Raw genomic sequence first — 20,541 nt, forward strand, 5'->3', positions numbered from 1 at the left:
CACAATTTTCTCACATGAATTCGACGGGGTTAATATTTGAAGGGCACAGGGGAAAAACGGTAGTAGTCACATTATGAAAATTTTTTTTTTCAAACAGTTTTTTTCAATTTATGCCAATTATTTTTTTTATTTATGTCAATAGATTGTTTACATAAATACATTTATTATTATAGTAGCATTTAATGTGATTTTTTTGTTCTTATGTGAGAGGTAGAAGAATTCACGAACTTTGTTTTTGCTATACTCTAAAATGTTCATAATGTGACAAATACCGTTTTTCCCCTGTGCCCTTCATTTGTATAATTTAAAATATTAATAAATTAACGGAAAAATAATTCCATAAATATTGTACTCATATATTTTACTTAGAATTATGTTTAATTAGTATGGATGTATTGGAATCGTTTTTTACCAGTAGAAACAAAATGTATTAAAAGTATTTTTTTATAGTAATGAATCCAATATCATAACAAAATAAAAAGAAGAAATTGTTTTATACAAGGAAAATGCAGTGTTCGAATTGGAAAAATAAAAAAGGGGAACGTTTTTACTTGAAAAAAATAGCGTACCCGGCATTTTTTCTATTAATAACTTATTAGATTAATTTAGTTGATTTGAAAAATTTGAAGTTTTACATTTTCAATCTCACGTAAAATTTTACACCAATTTTTGAAAATATAAGATTTTAGCTTAAAAGACCATATTAATGAATAAAAATTTTTGGTAGTTAAGTTATTTTTGAATTTTAATATAAAAACTAATTATTTATGTTTACATCTATTAAGTTGAAACAAACGTAAACTAAACTTGTTCACGCCCAGCTTTAGATTATTCACAAGAAAAATACATATAGTTGGTCCAACTAAAATTATGGTTAATACACAATGCATTTCTAGTTGGAATTACTAAATAAATAGTTGGCCAAACTATATGTTTAGTTGCTTTAACTAAAAATTAAGTTGGCCTGAGCCATCAACATCAAAAGTATAACGTTAACCATTATACATATAAGAATGTAATATATTATACTAAATAAGTTATCTTTTACCAATGGTGCTACCCATAAGGTAAGGTTGAGATACAAAATAATATAATATCTACACATTTTCTCGAACGTCTTCTTAGATTTTTTTTATTTTACGACTAAAAATGTTTCGAATAATAAAAAAACTCATAGAAGCTTAAAGATAACCCGACTGGACCACTGTTTTTACCAGCCATTGTACGGCCAAGAATCAATCATAAATGACAAATGGATTTGAACCAGATAGATAATTGTACCACGCCGGTAGGTCCTCTTTTGTTCAGACCGTGTCCCATTGTCTTGGAGTTGTGCTCCCGACAACTCTACGGTTAGGTTAGGTACTTGTGGCGGCGTCGGATGGTGGTTGCTGCTGCTGCTATGGCGGCACACGTACAGATATCATTATACACCAACAAACAGACATGGATAATATTATATACAGATCTCTTTTCAGAGATGTGTGTTCTATTTTACTGCATGAGTTTGCTAAGCATCGTCGTGTGCCTAAGTCAAGAAAGCCAAATCGATTTTGTACTTAAACCTATATGGTGGTACTATTTAAAATGTAATTAAGTGTCTTTCTACAAACACTGTGATTACACATTGTTATTACTTATTTCGTTCCAATATCAATGACTTTAATCACTTTGTTAGTGCAATAATCTAATCATACATAATGCTGCCCATTATATGTTATTTGTTAAGATGCATATAGGTTAAAAAAAAAAATACTTGGGTCGATTATAAAATATCTCTTTTACTAACTAAACTACAAAGCTAGTTGTAAACCAGGCAATGCGTTTAAAGAGTTAAATTTGATTTGATAGCTAAACTTATGTGATTATTTTTATTATTATAAATTGTATAATAAATTAATAACAAATAAAATTAATGTTTTTGTTAATTAAAAAGAAAATAAAGTGGAGTAACGTACTGTTTTGTTTATAATTAACTTTAATAAATTAAATACACGTAGATATAATGTAAAATACATTGAACATACAATTGAAAACTTATAGTTACCTAATTGTATAACTATAAGTATAAATCATTAACCTGTGCTACTTAAACATAAAGACGTTAGTAGTTGTTTAATAGTTTTGTAATACATTGTAAATCGATGCCTAATACCAGCAAACAAATTGGTAATTTTCATTGAACAATATCACATATAGTTGATGTTTAATAAATTCATAATAATAATTATATTATAATAAATATTACATTACGAGGGAGTGTCGTGTTTAAATAAGGTTTTATCAGCATGTTTTATTTTTGCTGAATGACAGCTAATACCCTATCCGACTATAGAGGGTTAATAGTAAACTCTCAATGAATAAGAAAATATCCTAATAAAAGTACGTGTAGCACGACACTAGTAATGAAATTCAATATTTATTTCGTAATAAGTAAACCAAAAGATAATTGAGTGTTATTAACTTGTATTATTAAAAGTTTTAATTATTAGTAATAATATAAAACATATACTTGATAGTTAAATGTGTATAGTACAAAAGCCTAATTTAATATTTATTTAATCTATGAGTAATTTGTTGGAAACGAAATATGATCCAAAATTATAGTTTCCCCTTTAGTCGATGTGCCCTACAATTAACGGATGTTTGTACCGTGGTCCTTTCTGTGACCGGTATTAACTCCCACAGTATCTATTTCTTGCAAGGATATTGTTTACGAATTAAGACTGTGCCGTTGATTAATCAATTATTTATTCATTGATCGTGTTGCGTGCACTGTGAAAACTGATAGTTCAGAATCAAACACACTCAAGTCTCGGCTTGGTAGCCGTTGAAAGAACAAAATATTAGTATGTATACTTTATTACACTCGACGAAAAATAACAACCAATTTGAATAAACATTAATTATCAACCCTTTTTCCTCTTAAATACTGTCAATGCGATAAAAGAAAATATTATTTTGATATAAATTGTGTTTAATTTAAAAACCAAAAAAATGTTTGATACATTTTTTATTAATACAATGTATTTTTCGATTTCCGCAATATAGTATTTGTTAAAAAATAATTCATTATTATACTAATAAAACATTTATGTGGTCAATAGCAATAAAGTAGTTGTCAAATTAGTCTGCACTTTTTAATATTATAGAATATAACGTTATTTTTAGTTCAGTGTAGTCATTATTTTTAACAGATTTAATGGGTAAATTTTGGTTGTATAGCAGATTTTTAATCAAATTTATTGCCACCAATATTCAAGTTCATCTGAACAATATTTACACACTCGGAACCAATAATCAATAAATAATAAACTCAATCGACAGTTTAATTGCAAAATTATCTCTCACGGTATTTTTTATTTACCTTTATTTTTAAAAAAAGATGTATGGCATTGTATATTTTGATTAAGTCGCTTACCACTACTATGACACACACGCAAATAATATAAAATTGCTAAAATTTGTTTATTATCCCAAAAATAATTTTGAAGGTTATCCGACCGGTAATAAATTATCAATACGCGACTGTTTTTTTAATGTGAACGTTGAGGTTTTGCTATTTATTGCTAAACAATAATGGTTGTTCTCTTAAAAGTTTATCCACGGTGTACTCCAATTTAAACGTTGGCACTATAAGAAATTGGAAAAAATAGTAACTTTATTTTCTAAGCAAATTAAATAAACAAATACTGTTGCAGTAACAGCCTCGGCAGTGTAAAGTGTAAGACGGGAAAAGGACAATAACGTTTTTTGAGTGCTTGCTTAAATATGCGTGAACTCGAGAGACATATTTGACAAGGGGTTGTACTTACTTACTTAAGAGGTACAGCGCAATACAATCATTGAAGCCACGACTTGTGTTTTTAGCGCCAAAACAAGTAAGTGGGCTTTATTGATTATTGTTGTTTTTTCAAGCGAACACAGAAATGATGTGCCGCGAGTAGTATAAAAAAGGTTTAAAGGTGACAAAGGTTAAACAGTAGCTTTGGTGTTTTATTCCCATTCTACTGTCGTTCAATAATAATACTGAGTCGTAATACGTTTCAATTCCATGGAAAACGTCACGTCTGTTTATTCTCCTTAGGTTTAACGCATATCTATAATAATTTATATAAATTGAATAATATAGCTGTGGACATACGAATGATGCCAATATGTGTGCGGCACATTTTCGTGGCAATTGTAAAATTTGGCGTTGTGAACGGGTTAAAAAGTAAAAGGGCGCATTTGAAAGTCATCTTTTGTTTCTGAACACTGCAGGTAATGAATGATTGCACATGGTTATGGGCTTGTCCATTTATCTCGTTAACGCTATTCAATATGTGCACCTATACAGTTATTTTATTTAAATGATTGTATGAAAATAAAATAACCAAACAGAATCGCCTTGAAATGTCACTGAACGCGTGAATATAAAATATTCAAAGCCCCGCCGTTATGCGCGTTATAAATGATGTGAGTAGATATATACATATATTATGATTAACCATATTCACTCGTTTCTATAGCTCGATACCACAATGGTAAAAAGCAGGAAAATATCGCATTGTATAAGCACGCAGTTACACGATTATATAAACACATAATATCATAATGTGCGTTATCCGTCTACAAAATAACAGCATTGATGTGGCAAAAAGTAACAATCCTTTCGGTATAATATGTTTACTATACTTGTTTGTAACAAATATAGAAAAATTATACGTTGCTATACTTGATTGTATACAAATTAAGTAAAATTATTTGTTCATTTATGATATGTTACAAACACTATTTGTAATAATATACCGACTTTTCATCAATTATATACATAACATGCTGTGGTTTAACTAAAACGATACCTCAACAATGGTCATGTTGCCTTTAAATATCAATAATAAAACCATTAACAATATATAGAATCTGTATTTTTTTTCTTACAACAAATATTATTTATTTTGTTAGGTATACCTAAGTAAACAAAAATATCTTCCATGCAAAGATTAAGATTAGGTTATAAACAAAGTTAAAAATTCATCCATTCTCCCTAAAAATTAAGGAAATATTCATAAAAAAGTACAGATTTTCTAATTTGTGGCACGTTTTAAATTTATTAAATTTAACAAAAATATTCCGCCACCTTCTGCACTTTTAGTTTGTGAGCATTGCGTAGTATAGGATAGCGTTATACGTTTACACAGCGTGTATGTGTATCATAGGCTCCCGTCAGGTTAAATTATTATATGCGTGGCCTAATTCTTTGAGTTGTACGAAAGGTAGAGTAGGCTTTATACGCCTTGACTAAGGTCATTGATATCAGATTTTACTTAATTGCTACCGTTAAACCAATGACCACTCTGAATCTGCTATTGATTGTTATTTTTTAACTTGAACTATTTCAAGAGTCACTGCTCCACCATAATATAGTCTTGTTAGATTATTTTCATGAGTAAAAATATAGCTCAGGGATAACTGAGAACGTTAATTTAAGTTTAAAGGTATAGATCTGGTTTTATTAAAGCAATATCCAGAAGCCAAAAAAAAATTGACTAAGCTTACGATTTATAGTTAGTACAGATCATTGGCGTTAAGTCGACAAAATTATACTTATAAGCTAGTCAAATTATTTAAAACCAAACTGATCCTGTAATAAAGTATGGTGGAATCCAACGGAGCTCCAGATGTTTTAACACTATATAGAATATACCGTACATATAAAAAACACGAAATAAAACACATGTGTAAAAAAACTACAATAGGATTAACGGTTAATGCGATAAAATAAAATATAGTACCAACAGGTGTTTTATTATTTTTGTGTGGCCATACCGTAAGAAAATGATTTTAAAGAAATACATCCGGTTAAGACATAATATTTTGATAGAAAACTATTTTGAAGTTATTAAATCAATCGGGCTGCAGATGTCGACCGTTCTCTACATACATATTCATAATGATTGTGGAATTGTAAATCAGATTATTCGAAGTCGTTTTAGAAGATTATCGTGACGCTGATGCAAGGTGCTCAAATACGTTATCATTTTATAGCTACTCCGAAACATTAGCATAATGATGTTAAGTATCGCATGTTAGCGAATGCATTATGAACCAGCGTTTAAATCTTTGAAACGCAATAACGTACTTATAACGACTCGTGCTATGAGGTATTATGACGTCGCACACACATGCATACATAAATCGCATTCTTATTTTCATAGTGATCCTGTAAAATCGTTATGATGCGTGAAAATCGGTTCTAAAAATTTGCATAGTTCCGTAATAGTTGCCGGCTCAATTTGGCTTTGCGCTATAAAAAACAACAATATATGTAGTAGCAGTTGTCATCACATTTCATGACTAGAACCCATGTATTTATCATTAAAAATATATCTTACAAACATAATATATTTGACTGGCCAAAATGTTTACGACCACGGCGAAAAGACCTTAACAATTTAACAGAAATATCAGTAAATTAATAAAAAATATTTTTTATTCCTATATAATACATAATAATTCTTTCGTTCCTGGGAATTTTTTTTTTCGAAAAAAAAAATCAACAATTTTTTTACTTATCGGACTGATATTGACTATCAATATAGCTGTGTCGATTTTTTTATCATCAATCTATACTAGAACTTGTTTTTAAAGACATTTTTGATAATGATAGTACGTTGTTAATATTTTATTCGACGTTTTAAAGTTTTTTAAGTTAAATCCTCGTACGAGAATGTCAGTAACGAAAGGGTTAATCCTATAACATAATACATTTTGTAATAATTTTTAAATTATAAATTAATGGTTTAGACAAATTAAAATTGATATAAATGGTTATTGATCTCACTATTTTTAAAATAAAATCGAGATCGACTGGTAGCTGTCATTATAATCCTTAGGTCTTAGTCATGAAAGTTGAACATAGTTGATTCACTCTGACGCCGATTCACTGGTGCCTTCATATTATGACACTTGTTATTTTTTAAATATTATTCGTAATGGGAAATGATCGGTCGGAAAGATCATCCAAGTATAGTAGAATAGGCATGGATGTACTATTTTATACTCCAAGAGCATATGCCAGTAATTTACACAGCACTGACATGTGTGTAATATGATTTTACAAACGTTTATTTTTGTGTTTTTGTTTTTATAATTGCCGTTTAATATCTTGTTTACATTATATCCAAATGACGAGTATGTGTAATTTTTAGTTGTGTTATATGGACACCCGTCGAGCGCCCACGATAGTCTCGGCCGCCGCCGGTGTAAAAAACATATATATTATTTATGATATATGAACATGATAATGAGTGGTGCGCACAGTATCTGTGTGTGTGTGTGGATGGTGATAAACAAAAAAAATTAACATGGAGTTGATGTATTATTAATTAAAATCAGAGTTTCCCTGCTGTTTTAATGGTTGGTACCTAAATTCGAAGTTCTGAAATATTCGTAAATGATCAACGCTTGGCTACACGCAAGGCTCGACGTCATCTCTTGGCCGTGGTTATTATAACTTATAAGACTCTCCGGTAAACGTGTAATAAGTCGTGTAGCCGCTACTTGTAGGGGGTCGAAAAAAATGATATTTTCAATTTTTATTTCCCTACAGTGAGCCGAGTCAACGGTTACGGTGGCGGCAAAAGTCGTTTGTTCTTTAGCCACGGACATTTGTTCGCATGTCATTGTTCACGTTGTTCACGGTCGTAATAATAATAATTAGTATATTACCAGGGCGGTGAGAAATCCAGACCAATCGTACCTTATTTTATCATTATATGCTATCGCGAGGGTGAAAAAACTATACACATTTAGTATCATTTTCCACATATAATAGTTATTATGTCTTGTCTCGATCCGCATATGAATGGGTGGTTATATTTCTTTTGAGGGAGAACTATAAACGATTTGTCGGGTAAATTAATCCATGACAAACACTTAAAGTCTGTATACTATGTTCGCCAACGGACAGAAATCAGGTGTGAATCATATTAAACTTGCTACTTGGAAGTTGAGTTTGAAATATGTAGGAAATAGACTTTTAGATAGTATACATGGAAAAAATGTACATTGTTTTATTCACCTGTTATACTATAAAATACGATTTTGGAACAAAGAATAAAATACATTGTTTTTTTTTGTTTTTTTCGTTGTATCCGAATCTGACATCAGAATTTTCCTAGCTAAGTTTTCAAAGTTTCTAAAGTCGAAAGTAAACGCGGTTTTGTAGTATTTTCAGCGTGTTTTTTTACGATTGAATTATTTTTCCAATGTAATTTTTTAAAATTTATTTCTAAGGAGGGTTTATTATATTTTCTTTGCTGAGTTAAGGTCTGGCTTTAGAAATAATATGCATTTTTTTTTTTTGGAAGAGTTTTAGCCAGACACAAGACAATATAAATGGTAATAATTATAAAATAAACATAATAACAGTACCGGGTTCCTTTGTCTAAAATACCCTGTTTAAAAACATTGACACCGGCTACAAGTGGTAGTAAACATTCTTCCAAGGAGAGCGACGATTGGGACGTTTTAAATAGTTATGAAAAATTAAATTCATTGTGTAAAATTTGTTGGTTTATTCGTTTTAATACAGCAAAGTATTATCTTTTTGTTCTTTTTTTAAAATCATGTAATAGTCTTTTTTTGTAAAAAATTGACTACACTTCGTTTATCAATAATAATATAATACAGTTAAAAAAAAACACAACTTTAAACAGTAGTACAAACTAATTACCGTCTAAACCAGTAAAGTGTAAGCTAGCACAGTCCCAACCAAGTACTGTATAAATCAGTACAGAAGAAGTTAGCAAAGTTGGGTGAAAGCAGTTATTAAATATACATATGATAAAATCATAATTGAATGCCTCGATGCGAATCTGGAAATAATAAAAATTCAGCACAGTTTAACCCAGCATAGTCTAAACCAGCACAGTTTGAATCGAGTAAAGTATTAACCAGTACAGTCTAAACCAAGCACACTATAAACCAGCACAGTCCAGACCAGCATAGTAAGAAATTACCAAAGTGGTATCCAGTACCCACAGATTCACATCGAAACGTTTTTTTGAAAAAAAAACGATTTTATTGTGATTTTATTACTACCTCCAAATCACAGGTCTATAAGAACTGAATAATCGAATAATATACCTAAACTAGTTCTATATAATTTGGCGTATGACAGAAGGTTCTATAAATAGAAACCAGTCTTGTGGCTCGTTTATAAACCAACATAATTAGACGTTAGTATAATGGAGTTAGACCCCCATTAGACACCATCTGATTATGAAGTATAAATACCATTTGAAGGAAATAAGACAACTAGCAGTCGTTACCTTTCATAAGAATAAATTCGCTCATAACTCTGTAAGTTATAAGAACACTGCCATATATAATACAACTAACAAAGTAAAATATAATAATTTAAAATAAAGGTAGTCAGTAGATGCGAAGTTTCTAAAAAAATACATTCAAGAAAACTCTTTGATGCGAATCTGTGGATGCTAGTTTAGACTGGGCTGGTTTGGATTGTACTTAGTATAGCCTGTGCTGGATTGTGTTATGTGTAATATACTTAAAACTAACTGTAGTCCCGATATGGTGTTGATATAATTTGACAAAAATAAGATACCTACTCTGGAAAAAATATTATTTATAGAGGGTATTAGTTGATAGCTATTTTATAAATTAAATTCCTTTATTTAATTTCATTCTTACATAGCAGCTTTTGTAAAGTTAATGCATGATCATAATTTAAATATGCCCACATAGCCCATAAATGATAAACATATAACAATAGACAATATTTTGTTACTCTTCTGTTATATCGTCCCAATAACTGTTACTTATTAGATAGGTATAAACTATAGGGTAATATACAAAGAAAACATGTTTTTATATACTATTACTAATTATTTTCAGGTTATTGGTAGTATAAAAACAAGTTTACTATACCTACCTATACTTTTTTTTTAATTTCCTTATTTCAACGCTTTTATTTTCACTATAAATTTGTAGTTGTAGCTAAAAATGAAAGCTTTATTGGTGAAATATATAACATGCAAAATAATATAATGTTATGCAAATATGTATTGTTTACTATTATTAACTGATTATAATTAATAATATGTCAATGTAGTGTGATATTAAAATAAGATTAAATTCTAAAAAAAACAATTTAAACTGCATTGTGTCCAAAACATTTTTGTTTATTTAATAAGCATATTATTATGACTATTGCATAAAGCTACCGAAGTTCTTAATATTAGCATAAATGGTCACGTCCAGTGAAACTTCTTATGCCGCATTGAGCACTAAAAACTTTACATTATTAACTAAAAAAACTTTACATAGAAATTATTAGTTAATTAAAAAACAATTTTCCTACGGTCGATACCTTGTAATATTTGAAGAAATCAAATGTTAAATCGGAGTATTTTTGAGCTTACTGTTCTATGTAAGACCATAATATACTTTTATACAAAAATATAATCTGTATCAGTTGTAAAAATGAAAAAAAATATATCAAAATATGTATCTTTTACTACTCATTTTATAATACGCTATATTACAACTACCGGATACCATTACGCTCGTGATTCTTTTGTATTATATTTATTATTAAAAACATAATGTTTTATCCATTTATACAAACCAAAATATCAAATACAAAATAAAAAAATTATTAAAAAAAAAAATTATTCATGGCCGAGTGTCACATAAATATGTGTAAGTAATTATTATAATCAAATTATGAGTAGAAGTATTCCATGCAAATGAACTAGCGGTTAAACAACACGGTAGTTATTCGCGTGATACTCTTGAAAATTTCCCTTATAATAAAGTTTAATTTTTCCTTTCTTTGTCTTTATATTCGACATATTGAAGTAAAAATGTTCGTGCAAACTATTATATTTTTAAGTTATGTGGTTATGGTAACAGCAAATAAGCCTCCAACATACTTTCCGACTTTGCCGGCGGTAATGTACATCAACCAAATAATTTATATTGATGCGGTATTAACATAATTAAATATATAAAAAAAAAGAATTGTGGATTTTTAATTTTAGGGAGAGTATAAATTGAAATTTAAAGCTATCTTTCCATGTGAATCCACTGAACATCACAAGTTACAGTATAACATGTATTTAAGTAAAACATCTCCAACTCAATTTAAACTAAAGGGCAATATGACTTTGCTTATTCCATACGACGATTCGATTAATGTGAGTAAACTGTTTATGGTCCATTAGAATAGTAAAGTTCATAATTATAGAAGAGGGCAGTACAAATAATTATTTTTTAATTTAAGCAATTTATTTATAAGTTATAATTTATACTGTACAACAGTTTAGCTTTATAAACAAATAAATAGAATCTAAAATAATACTACAGTCTTGGTTAAAGCGGCTGGGAAAGTAGTTTATCGTCAATAGTAATTACAATTAAATTTATAAATAAAATAATTAAATTAAATTTATTGAAGGACTTATGGCAAAGTTAGTAGCGGTATCTGCCATCATCGAAGAGGGCAGTGTAAATTAATCTTTTTAATTTAGGCCAATCATTTATCAACAGCTAATATGTACTATCTAAATTTCTTTACATAAAATCGGATTACAGATGCGTATAATAATTAAATGTTACTAAATTCTGTGTTCAAGGAGGAATTTTATTCAACAGTAGTTATTATCAACAATAATAATTATGTAATTAAAATAACTAGTAGCATAAAATATAAAAAATTTAAATTTGTATTTATATTTATTTAACGCGTGTAATCTCTACACTATTGAGTATTCTTAAATGATAATATTGGAAATCATATTATGCTTGTATACCTAATTCTACGTTGGTAATTTATCTCTTTGTAAATTGTGACTTTTTGATAGTATAATTTATTTTAATTGAATCTGAAAAATATTTATGTTTAATTCGAATAGATTAACATTAATTTGGCCATAAAAAGTTCAATTGGTGGATGGAAAGATAATGCTCATGTTTATACGACGACTAATGCTTGTTCGAAAACAAAATGGTTGTATGGAAATCTATGGAATGATTTAATAAAAGGATTTAATATGCCGTCTGTGAATTGTCCCATAAAGCCGGTAAAAATTGACATACCTACTTATGTTCATTTTGAAATAGTTTGTTTTAGTGTTGAGAAGGAACGCCTTCCAAACGAAAATAATTTTTCTAATGAGTTTTTTTTATGGAACTTATTATATAAACTCCTTTAAAAATAAAATGTATGGTCATTCATTGGACAATATTTTCTAGTATAGATTTTAGTCAGTGGTCACAAATTTAGTCAAAATTAAAATATATATACAAATAATATTATAATTTTAAGTAAATTCTTTACTAGAAAAAGTTGCCCAATAAATGACTAATACATTTAATTATTTTAAAAGGAGTTCCAAAATAAGTTCTTACAAAATAAACTCGTTACAAGAATTCATAATTATGGTACGTTTATTGTAAAACTCCAAATTTTTAAAAAATACATATTTTTGCTTAATGAATTCAAATTTAGTCATATAATTCATTATAAAAGAAAAGCAACTACAAAAAATGTAAAAAATAAATAAAAAATAAAAAACACTGAATGAATACTTTTATTGTTTTTCATACACATTAATTTACAAAAAGCTCATTTTTTCAAAACTCAATTACAAGGATATAATTTGCTTTACAATGCATGAACACACACACACATGTATATCTTATTACATATATCTTATAAATACACCACATTATAATTCTATGTGTATATCTTTTTATACCTTTTTTAGATAATCTAAGTATAATAATAATATTAGGTATAATATAGGTTCTCAATTAAACCCGATAGTTTAAAGAATACTCTCTTTCACTGGCCAATAATTGACAATATTACTTCTAAGCGAAATAAAAGCATATCATTATGACACAGGTAGTTAGTCAACAACAAAGTTCATTACCGTTATTTTATTTTATGGTACTTATATTTTGTATTTTTATTGAAATGTCAATACTCAATTCCTTCAATAGCAGCCTATTGCAGAGGCAGCGGACGTTACGGCAGTGACATAAATAGAGGTTGTCTACGAGAAGAAGTTAACAAATAAAAGGAAAACTTAAGTTAAATAATAAATTACAACATAGAATATTAACTTAGATTTATAAATTACAATATATATATATATTTTAAATCATAGATTCCCAAATATTGTATTATGGGTTTAGTGTTTAAATTGGGGTGGCCGATAAGATATTGTCTATTTTGGCAGAAATGTTTTCCGCCCACGAAACTGTAATGGAACACAATTTGGTTAGGAAATGATTCTCTACACTAATATTAACTTTTAGAAATATACTATTCTACAGGGTGTTTATGTTACATCTGGAATCGATATTGAAAAATTGATGGATAATAATTTTCCAAAGACATTTTACTACGGCGAGTACAAAATGACGTTCACGTTTACAAATGGCGAGAAAAAAAAACTAGGTTGTTTAGTGTTTGTCTTAGATTTTTTACGGCCATGGGAAGTTTAATTTTTTTTATTTAAAAGTAACCTACAAAGTTTGTATTTTGCTAAAATGATGTAACTCATTATCATCTTATGAATAAAGTATTCAATTTAAACTTAATATTGTCAATTATTTTATACAAAAAACATTATTTAAATTTGTAATCCTTGTTTACTATTACAACACTCGACTTACATACTATTATTTAAAAACAATTCTAAATTAGAAAATTGAGGAAAATACAAAATACAATTTCTCAACATTTTTAAGGGTTACAATGATCTGAACTAAATTAGAAAACAATGTGCATTTTATGAATATCAAACAAAAAATCAAGTACAGTCTACATTAGTATAGTACAACCGTAACCAGTACATTTCAAACTAGTATAGTTTAAACTTTAAACCTGTAGAATATAAATCACGTTGCGTCTTAACCAGTACGGATCAAACCTAGCATAGTTTAATTCAGTACAGTTTGAACTAGTACAGTATAAAGTAACCAAGCTCAATTATAAATTAGCATAGTGATTTAAGGGGTATTTAATTTTTAAAAAATGTTTTTATTTACGAAAGCTACAATGCGAATCTGTAAATAGTATAACCTAGTACAGTTTAAAGTATAAACCATGTATTGGCATAGTTAGATAACACTAGGAGCGCTGTAGTCACATCAAATATGGCCACGAAACAGTACTTGATATCATAACCAGCATATCATTAATATACGTAAAATTTACAAATTAATTAGTACATTATTAGTATTATTAAAATATTGAAACATTTTTTCAATATTTTATAAACTAGGAATTAAATTTTTCAGGAGAAAATTAGGACTTTTTAAGTTATATGCCACTAATAATCTACCATAATTGCATTATTACTATCCATTATTTTAATCAAGTTACTTTATTCAAATAGGTATAACATTATTGAAAGCTCTACCCACATAAGGCTTACTAAAAATATTATTAGTCCAGCAAGAGATACTCCAATAAGAAATTTAAGGGTAAAATTTGATTTGTAATTACTGTACAATTTTATTCTGCATGAGAGATATTCAGGTTTTTTGCACTTATATTTCTGTACAATCCAAAACTACTCCAACAGCAGGAAATTAGAGTATTATATTTTATATACAATAACAATTATAACCAATAATACAATATATAATAATACTAATAATGTACTAATTAATTTGTAAATTTTACGTATATTAATGATATGCCGGTTATGATATCAAGTACTGTTTCGTGGCCATATTTGATGTGACTACAGCGCTCCTAGTGTTATCTAACTATGCCAATACATGGACATGGTTTATACTTTAAACTGTACTAGGTTATACTATTTACAGATTCGCATTGTAGCTTTCGTAAATAAAAACATTTTTTAAAAATTATATACCCCTTGAATCACTATGCTAATTTATAATTGAGCTTGGTTACTTTATACTGTACTAGTTCAAACTGCACTGGCTTAAATAAACTGTACTTGGTTTTAACTGTACTGGTTTAAACTATACTTGGTTAGGTTTTTTAGGGGTTTTCCCGAATTTTAGGGATGAAGCAGTTGACTTTTTCGAACCAAAGTACTAATCGTATACGATTTCGGATCTACAGAGCTGCTACTCAAGTAAATCAGTCCAGAAGAAAAAAGTTATCGTGTTTACAGACACGAAAAAAAACATAATTTAAGAATCAACACATTCACAGCTTCGCATTGACGCTCAAATTAGGCATACATACATAAAAATATATGTTATATTATAATAATAATTAATAACCGGAATCAAGGCACCAACAACCTATCCAAATTTGTCGAGTACCCTTAAATACACTTTTTAATTTACAGAATTGCTACAATAGGAAATTTAGTCCAGCTGTTAAAAAGTGATACAAAAATCAAAACAAAATCCATCGTTGGACAAACTAAAAAACAATACCGTCTAAGCTTTTTACACACAAAAGTAAAATTATTATAAAAAAAAAAAAATAATATTAATATTATAATACTGCTAAAATCATTATGGACTTAATTGTGATTTAACTTTTATACAGTTATGATTAGGTAGTTATGATAAATAAAATAAACAAAACAAAATGTTCTAAAATTCTAAAAATAAAAAACGTCCTCGACAAAACTCATTTCATGTTATCAGATATATTTATGGTAGAATTAGCACATGCAATCAAATACCTAATAAGGAAATGTTGCATTTAATAAGCTATGTAGTTAGAATAACTCCCAACTTTTTTGATAGCAACTTTTGAAAGTTAAAAGGTAACGTCTATATTTTATTAACTTTTTAAGTTGCTAATAATGTATTAAAAATTTTGACTGGTCGATAACCAGTTTCGGATAACTATTTTTTAATTCATTGAAGTTTTAAGTTTAGGTGAGGAGGAAAGGTGGAGTGTAGAATCATTTTTATCTGCGCGCATTTCCAAACAACACTTCCGCTCCTTTTTTCTCCTAAAAATAATCTGATAGTTTGTACTTTTTCTTAAATGATGTAACACATTATCATCTTATAAATATAGTATTCAATTAACACTTATAACTGTCAATTATTTTATTCAAAAAACATTATATAATTGTCAATCCTTATTTATGATTACAACACCCGACTTTACTTAACCGTTATTTAAAAAAAAGTAAAGATTAGAAAAATGAAGAAAATACGAAAATAAAATGTATAAATAAAACATACATACATAAAAATATATGTTATGTTTAAAATATTAACAGGAATAAAGCTACCAGCAACCTTTCCGAACTTGTCGAGTACATATTGAGTACAAACTTTGATCTACAGATTTTTACATTAGGAAATATGACACACTGGCCGAGTGGATTACAGCGACGATTCCATATCAAAAACTTGCAGAAAACAACGGCAGAACATTGCCCACTCTGTCAAGCAGGTGTCCGAACTAGGCTTCGGGCTTACCTTCGGATAACAAATTAGGAAATAGGCCCAGCGGTTAAAAAATGATTACAACAAAATAAAATAAAAACTCATCGTTGTACAAACTAAAAAACAATACCGTCTCAACTTTTTCCACACAAAAGCTAAATTATGATAATACTGTTTAAAAAAACTGTTTATAATACTGTTTATAAACATTATTAACGACTTTATTGCGATTTAAATTTTACACAGTTATAATTAGGTTGTTATGATAAATAAACAAAAAAAAAATGTTTTAAAATTCCAAAAATAAGAAACATCCTCGACAAAACTATTTTATATTATCAGATATATTCATGGTAGAATGATCACATGCAATAAAATACCTAACAAGAGAATGTTGCATTTAATAAGCTATGCAGTTAGAATTTGCTAGTACATGTTTTTGTTTCTGAGCCTATAATATTTTCATTATTTCTACAAAATACAATAGGTATTTATACATACTTTACTTTAAAACGTTTGATGTCATTTGGTGCAAATAATGATTCTGCAAATTATTATTTTTATGTTTTGTGTTAAAGTAAGTACTTTGGTTATGCCGCCAACATACCTTCCAAATTTACCAATGGTAATGTATATAAAATCTTGAAAAATATGTATTACAAATTATAATTTTAAATCGTTGGTTACAGGGAGTGTATAAACTAAAATTTAAAGCCGTTTTTCCATGTGAATCTACTGAAAATCATAAGCTACAGTTTAACTTGTATTTGAGTAAAAAATCTGCTACTGAATTTGAATTAAAGGGTAATATAACCTATTTGATTCCATTCGATGATTCTATTAGTGTGAGTTAATTTTTTATTTTTAACGAAAATATATTGTTTTTAGATGAATGGTTTAATATATTTGTATACGTTAGTTTATATATTATAGGTTTTAGAGTTTGAAAATCAATATTATGACCAATATTATTAACTAGAATATTTTACTATTTCAATATATTTAAAAATTGTGTAAATTAATTAACATGATGATTAATAATGTACATAATATAGGTAACTGAATGAAAACGAAAGATGGTGGTTTACGTATTGGATGATTATTTTACCTATGTATACTGTATAGGCTATAAAAAAATGATTAGTAATATTTTTTTTATTGAAATTTGAGATTAACTAAAAAATCAAATAGCATCGTTATAAACACATTTTTTATCTATTAAGTAATTTATATTTATGATTAATATTTTTTACCGTTTACAGTTTCGTATGTAAGCGTGTATTTAAAAGGGATTTTATGACTTTCAGTTATAACTATTCTTGAAGATCTGTGATTTCCTCAACCTCAATACGCCCTCACTCATCCTCATCCTCACTATGCATAGGGGATCGCCCTGTGCTGAGTGTTTTTAAATTGAAAATCGTATAATACTTCGTTTTTACTTTATTTTCTACCTGTATGAAATACTAAGTTAGCTAATATTATACATAATCACTCGTATTTATGTATATGTTACTGGAAATGTTGACAATTTAGGAAACGCACCTTATACAATATAAATAGACTTTCTAGATTAAATAGTCGTGGTTTCCTGATTGTCAACTTTTCCGGTAACTTTTATATTATATTATTAAATATATTGTATGCCTTCGCTATTGATTATATTTAATAAAAGTAAATAATTAATATTATATTATATATTAATTACTCAGAACTAAGTAGGTAAATTAATCTATATAACTTTATATATATATATATTTATTTTCTGTCCGTGTGTCAGTATGCAAACTCCTTCTAAACGGCTGGACAGATTTTTACGAAAGTCTGTGTGAGCGATTAAGTTGATTCGAGAAAGGTTTAGATCCACAATTTGATCCGACAGAACATGTTTTTAATGTTTAATTAATTAAAATGATTAATTATGATTACCAATATTATCAATAGTTATCAATACATCTCTATGGTTTTTCATACCACAGGGATACAGTGATCCGATCAGCTGATTGTGTGTCTATTCTAATACACGGGCAACGCCGGGTCGGGACACCTTGTATATACGAGTATACATATATAATTAAATTAATGTATGTCTGTTTGTTCATAATGCATTAGTACACCATTCATCCGATCGCCATGAAACTTTGGGAAGTTGTTGAGTATGCTCTCGTGAACCTAACTGGCATAGTACTTTTCGAAAATTCCACCCCTAAGGATGGCCTTAAACACGAACTTTGTACTTTAAATACTAACTATTTTCTGTTGTTAACCCAAAATAAACACTTGGTTTGTAACCACGGTACGCGAGCGAATGGTAGGTGATGATTAAAGGAACAGGCCGATTCTATGTACTACGATTCTGGAGACGTTTTTCACGATTGGAACTGGATCTGGAACTGGAACTGGGACCGGGACTGGGACCCTGGAGTAAGAGGAGGACATAATAACCTAAAAAAGTGTCACAAAAACGCTGTCACGCTTTTATCTGATAACAGATAAGAGATTAGAGATGAGGGATGTGGGTGAAAATGGGGATAGGAGTGAGAATGGGGGAATGGGAATTATTTTACTCAGCCCTGGCAAACTAAATCCCGGGCAACGCCGGGTCCGGACAGCTTGTTAGTAGTAAAAATAACACATACTTGTATGTTGTGTATTATATTATATATTATGTTATTTTATAGATTAACATCAATATGGCGGAAAAAGGATCAATTGGTGGCTGTAAAGATAATGCACATGTTTACACCACGACTAATGCTTGTTCGAAAATGAAATTTTTATTTGGAGATTCGTGGGACATTTATATTCATGGATTTCATTTTCCAGATTTGGAATGTCCAATAAAACCGGTAAAAGTAATTATAATTAGATTAAAATTTTCCATAATGTAGGTAACGAAATGCTGAATGAGCGGTATTCATTTTCGATTCGAATATATATTATGTATAAATCGATGATTACAGAAACGACATAAGTAACATTTTTTATGAAATTGAGATTTTAGTAGAAATAACGTTCTAGTCATGTGTTTCTATCCATTTTCATCAATTATCCAAACATATGAATGTGTTAAAATTGTCACAGCTTGAAATATCACGTGGATGATTTTCAGATATATCTATATTCTATTGTCTATATAGAATATAGATATATCTGAAAATCATCCACGTGTTATCCAAACATTTAAAAAATTTTACTTTTGCTGTTTCTGTGATCATTATGAACCCATATATGTATTCTGATTCATTTGATTTATATAAGTATTTTTTAGGGGTCTTGCGCATTATATCTTATAAACTATTTTTACATGTTTTATCCTTGTTGTAGGGTGTTTACGTGTCATCTGGAATTGACATTGACAAAATGATGAATACTAATTTCCCTAAGACATTTTTTTACGGAGAGTACAAAATGATATTACGTTATCAAGTAGTTTTGCCAAAAAACTTGGCTGTTTTGTATTAGTTTTAGATATTTTACGACCATGGGAGATTTAAATACTATACTTATACTTAAGTACCTATAAAATGTATTTCAGTAGCTTAAATATTGTAGTTTGTTTCATTTAAATAAAATATGTATCCATTTTACTCGTCTAAATGTAAATTCAAAGTAAAAAGAATTTATTTATTATACCGCATATTGATGATAAATTGACGATTAGAAATGTTTGTAAATTATTATAAGCCGTAACTTATTGGTCTCATCTAGTAGTCTTCTATGTGAAAATGTAATTTTTTTTTTATTATTTTACATTTTTAATATTACCATAAACTTTACAAAACAAAATATTGTTTCAGGACAAATATAATTGGCTAACGTTGATTTATGAGTTATTTTCAGACGCACAAGTGTTATTGCGAACGAAACACGATTTTAGGTTATATAGTGATTTCCACAGATTTGTGTTGATAGGGTAGAAGGAAAAAAATCGTTTTCGGTCAGCTTCATTAATGACGTTAATTTTTGCCGCCGTGAAAGAGTAAAAATCTATAAATCACGGTCCGGCTGTCACCGTAGGAAATAATAAACCGTTTTAAAAGCGATATTAGCTTGTGGGCAGACCAATAATTTGTTTCCACTAAAAAGCTGTCCACGCGTATGGCTTTACCTTCCATTTTC

General features: G+C 28.6%; 2 protein-coding genes across 2 annotated transcripts in view; one reads left to right on the forward strand and one right to left on the reverse strand.

Moving 5' to 3' along the window:
• Positions 1-20,541, reverse strand: part of LOC126838441 (sialin-like) — a 146,527-nt gene that overhangs the window by 98,586 nt on the left and 27,400 nt on the right. The window lies entirely within an intron of this gene.
• On the forward strand, positions 7,170-19,884 carry LOC126839385 (uncharacterized). The gene is made up of 4 exons (XM_050574692.1): positions 7,170-7,176; positions 11,056-11,207; positions 19,101-19,268; positions 19,747-19,884. The coding sequence occupies exons 1-4, from the start codon at positions 7,170-7,172 to the stop codon at positions 19,882-19,884; spliced, it is 465 nt and encodes a 154-aa protein (XP_050430649.1).

Source organism: Adelges cooleyi, unplaced genomic scaffold (assembly GCF_023614345.1).
Source record: "Adelges cooleyi isolate 19-005CV unplaced genomic scaffold, UGA_ACOO_1.1 ACOO_flye_CR_arks_rails_tigmint_CR_PRNA_30, whole genome shotgun sequence".
In the NCBI taxonomy this organism is placed as follows: domain Eukaryota; kingdom Metazoa; phylum Arthropoda; class Insecta; order Hemiptera; family Adelgidae; genus Adelges; species Adelges cooleyi.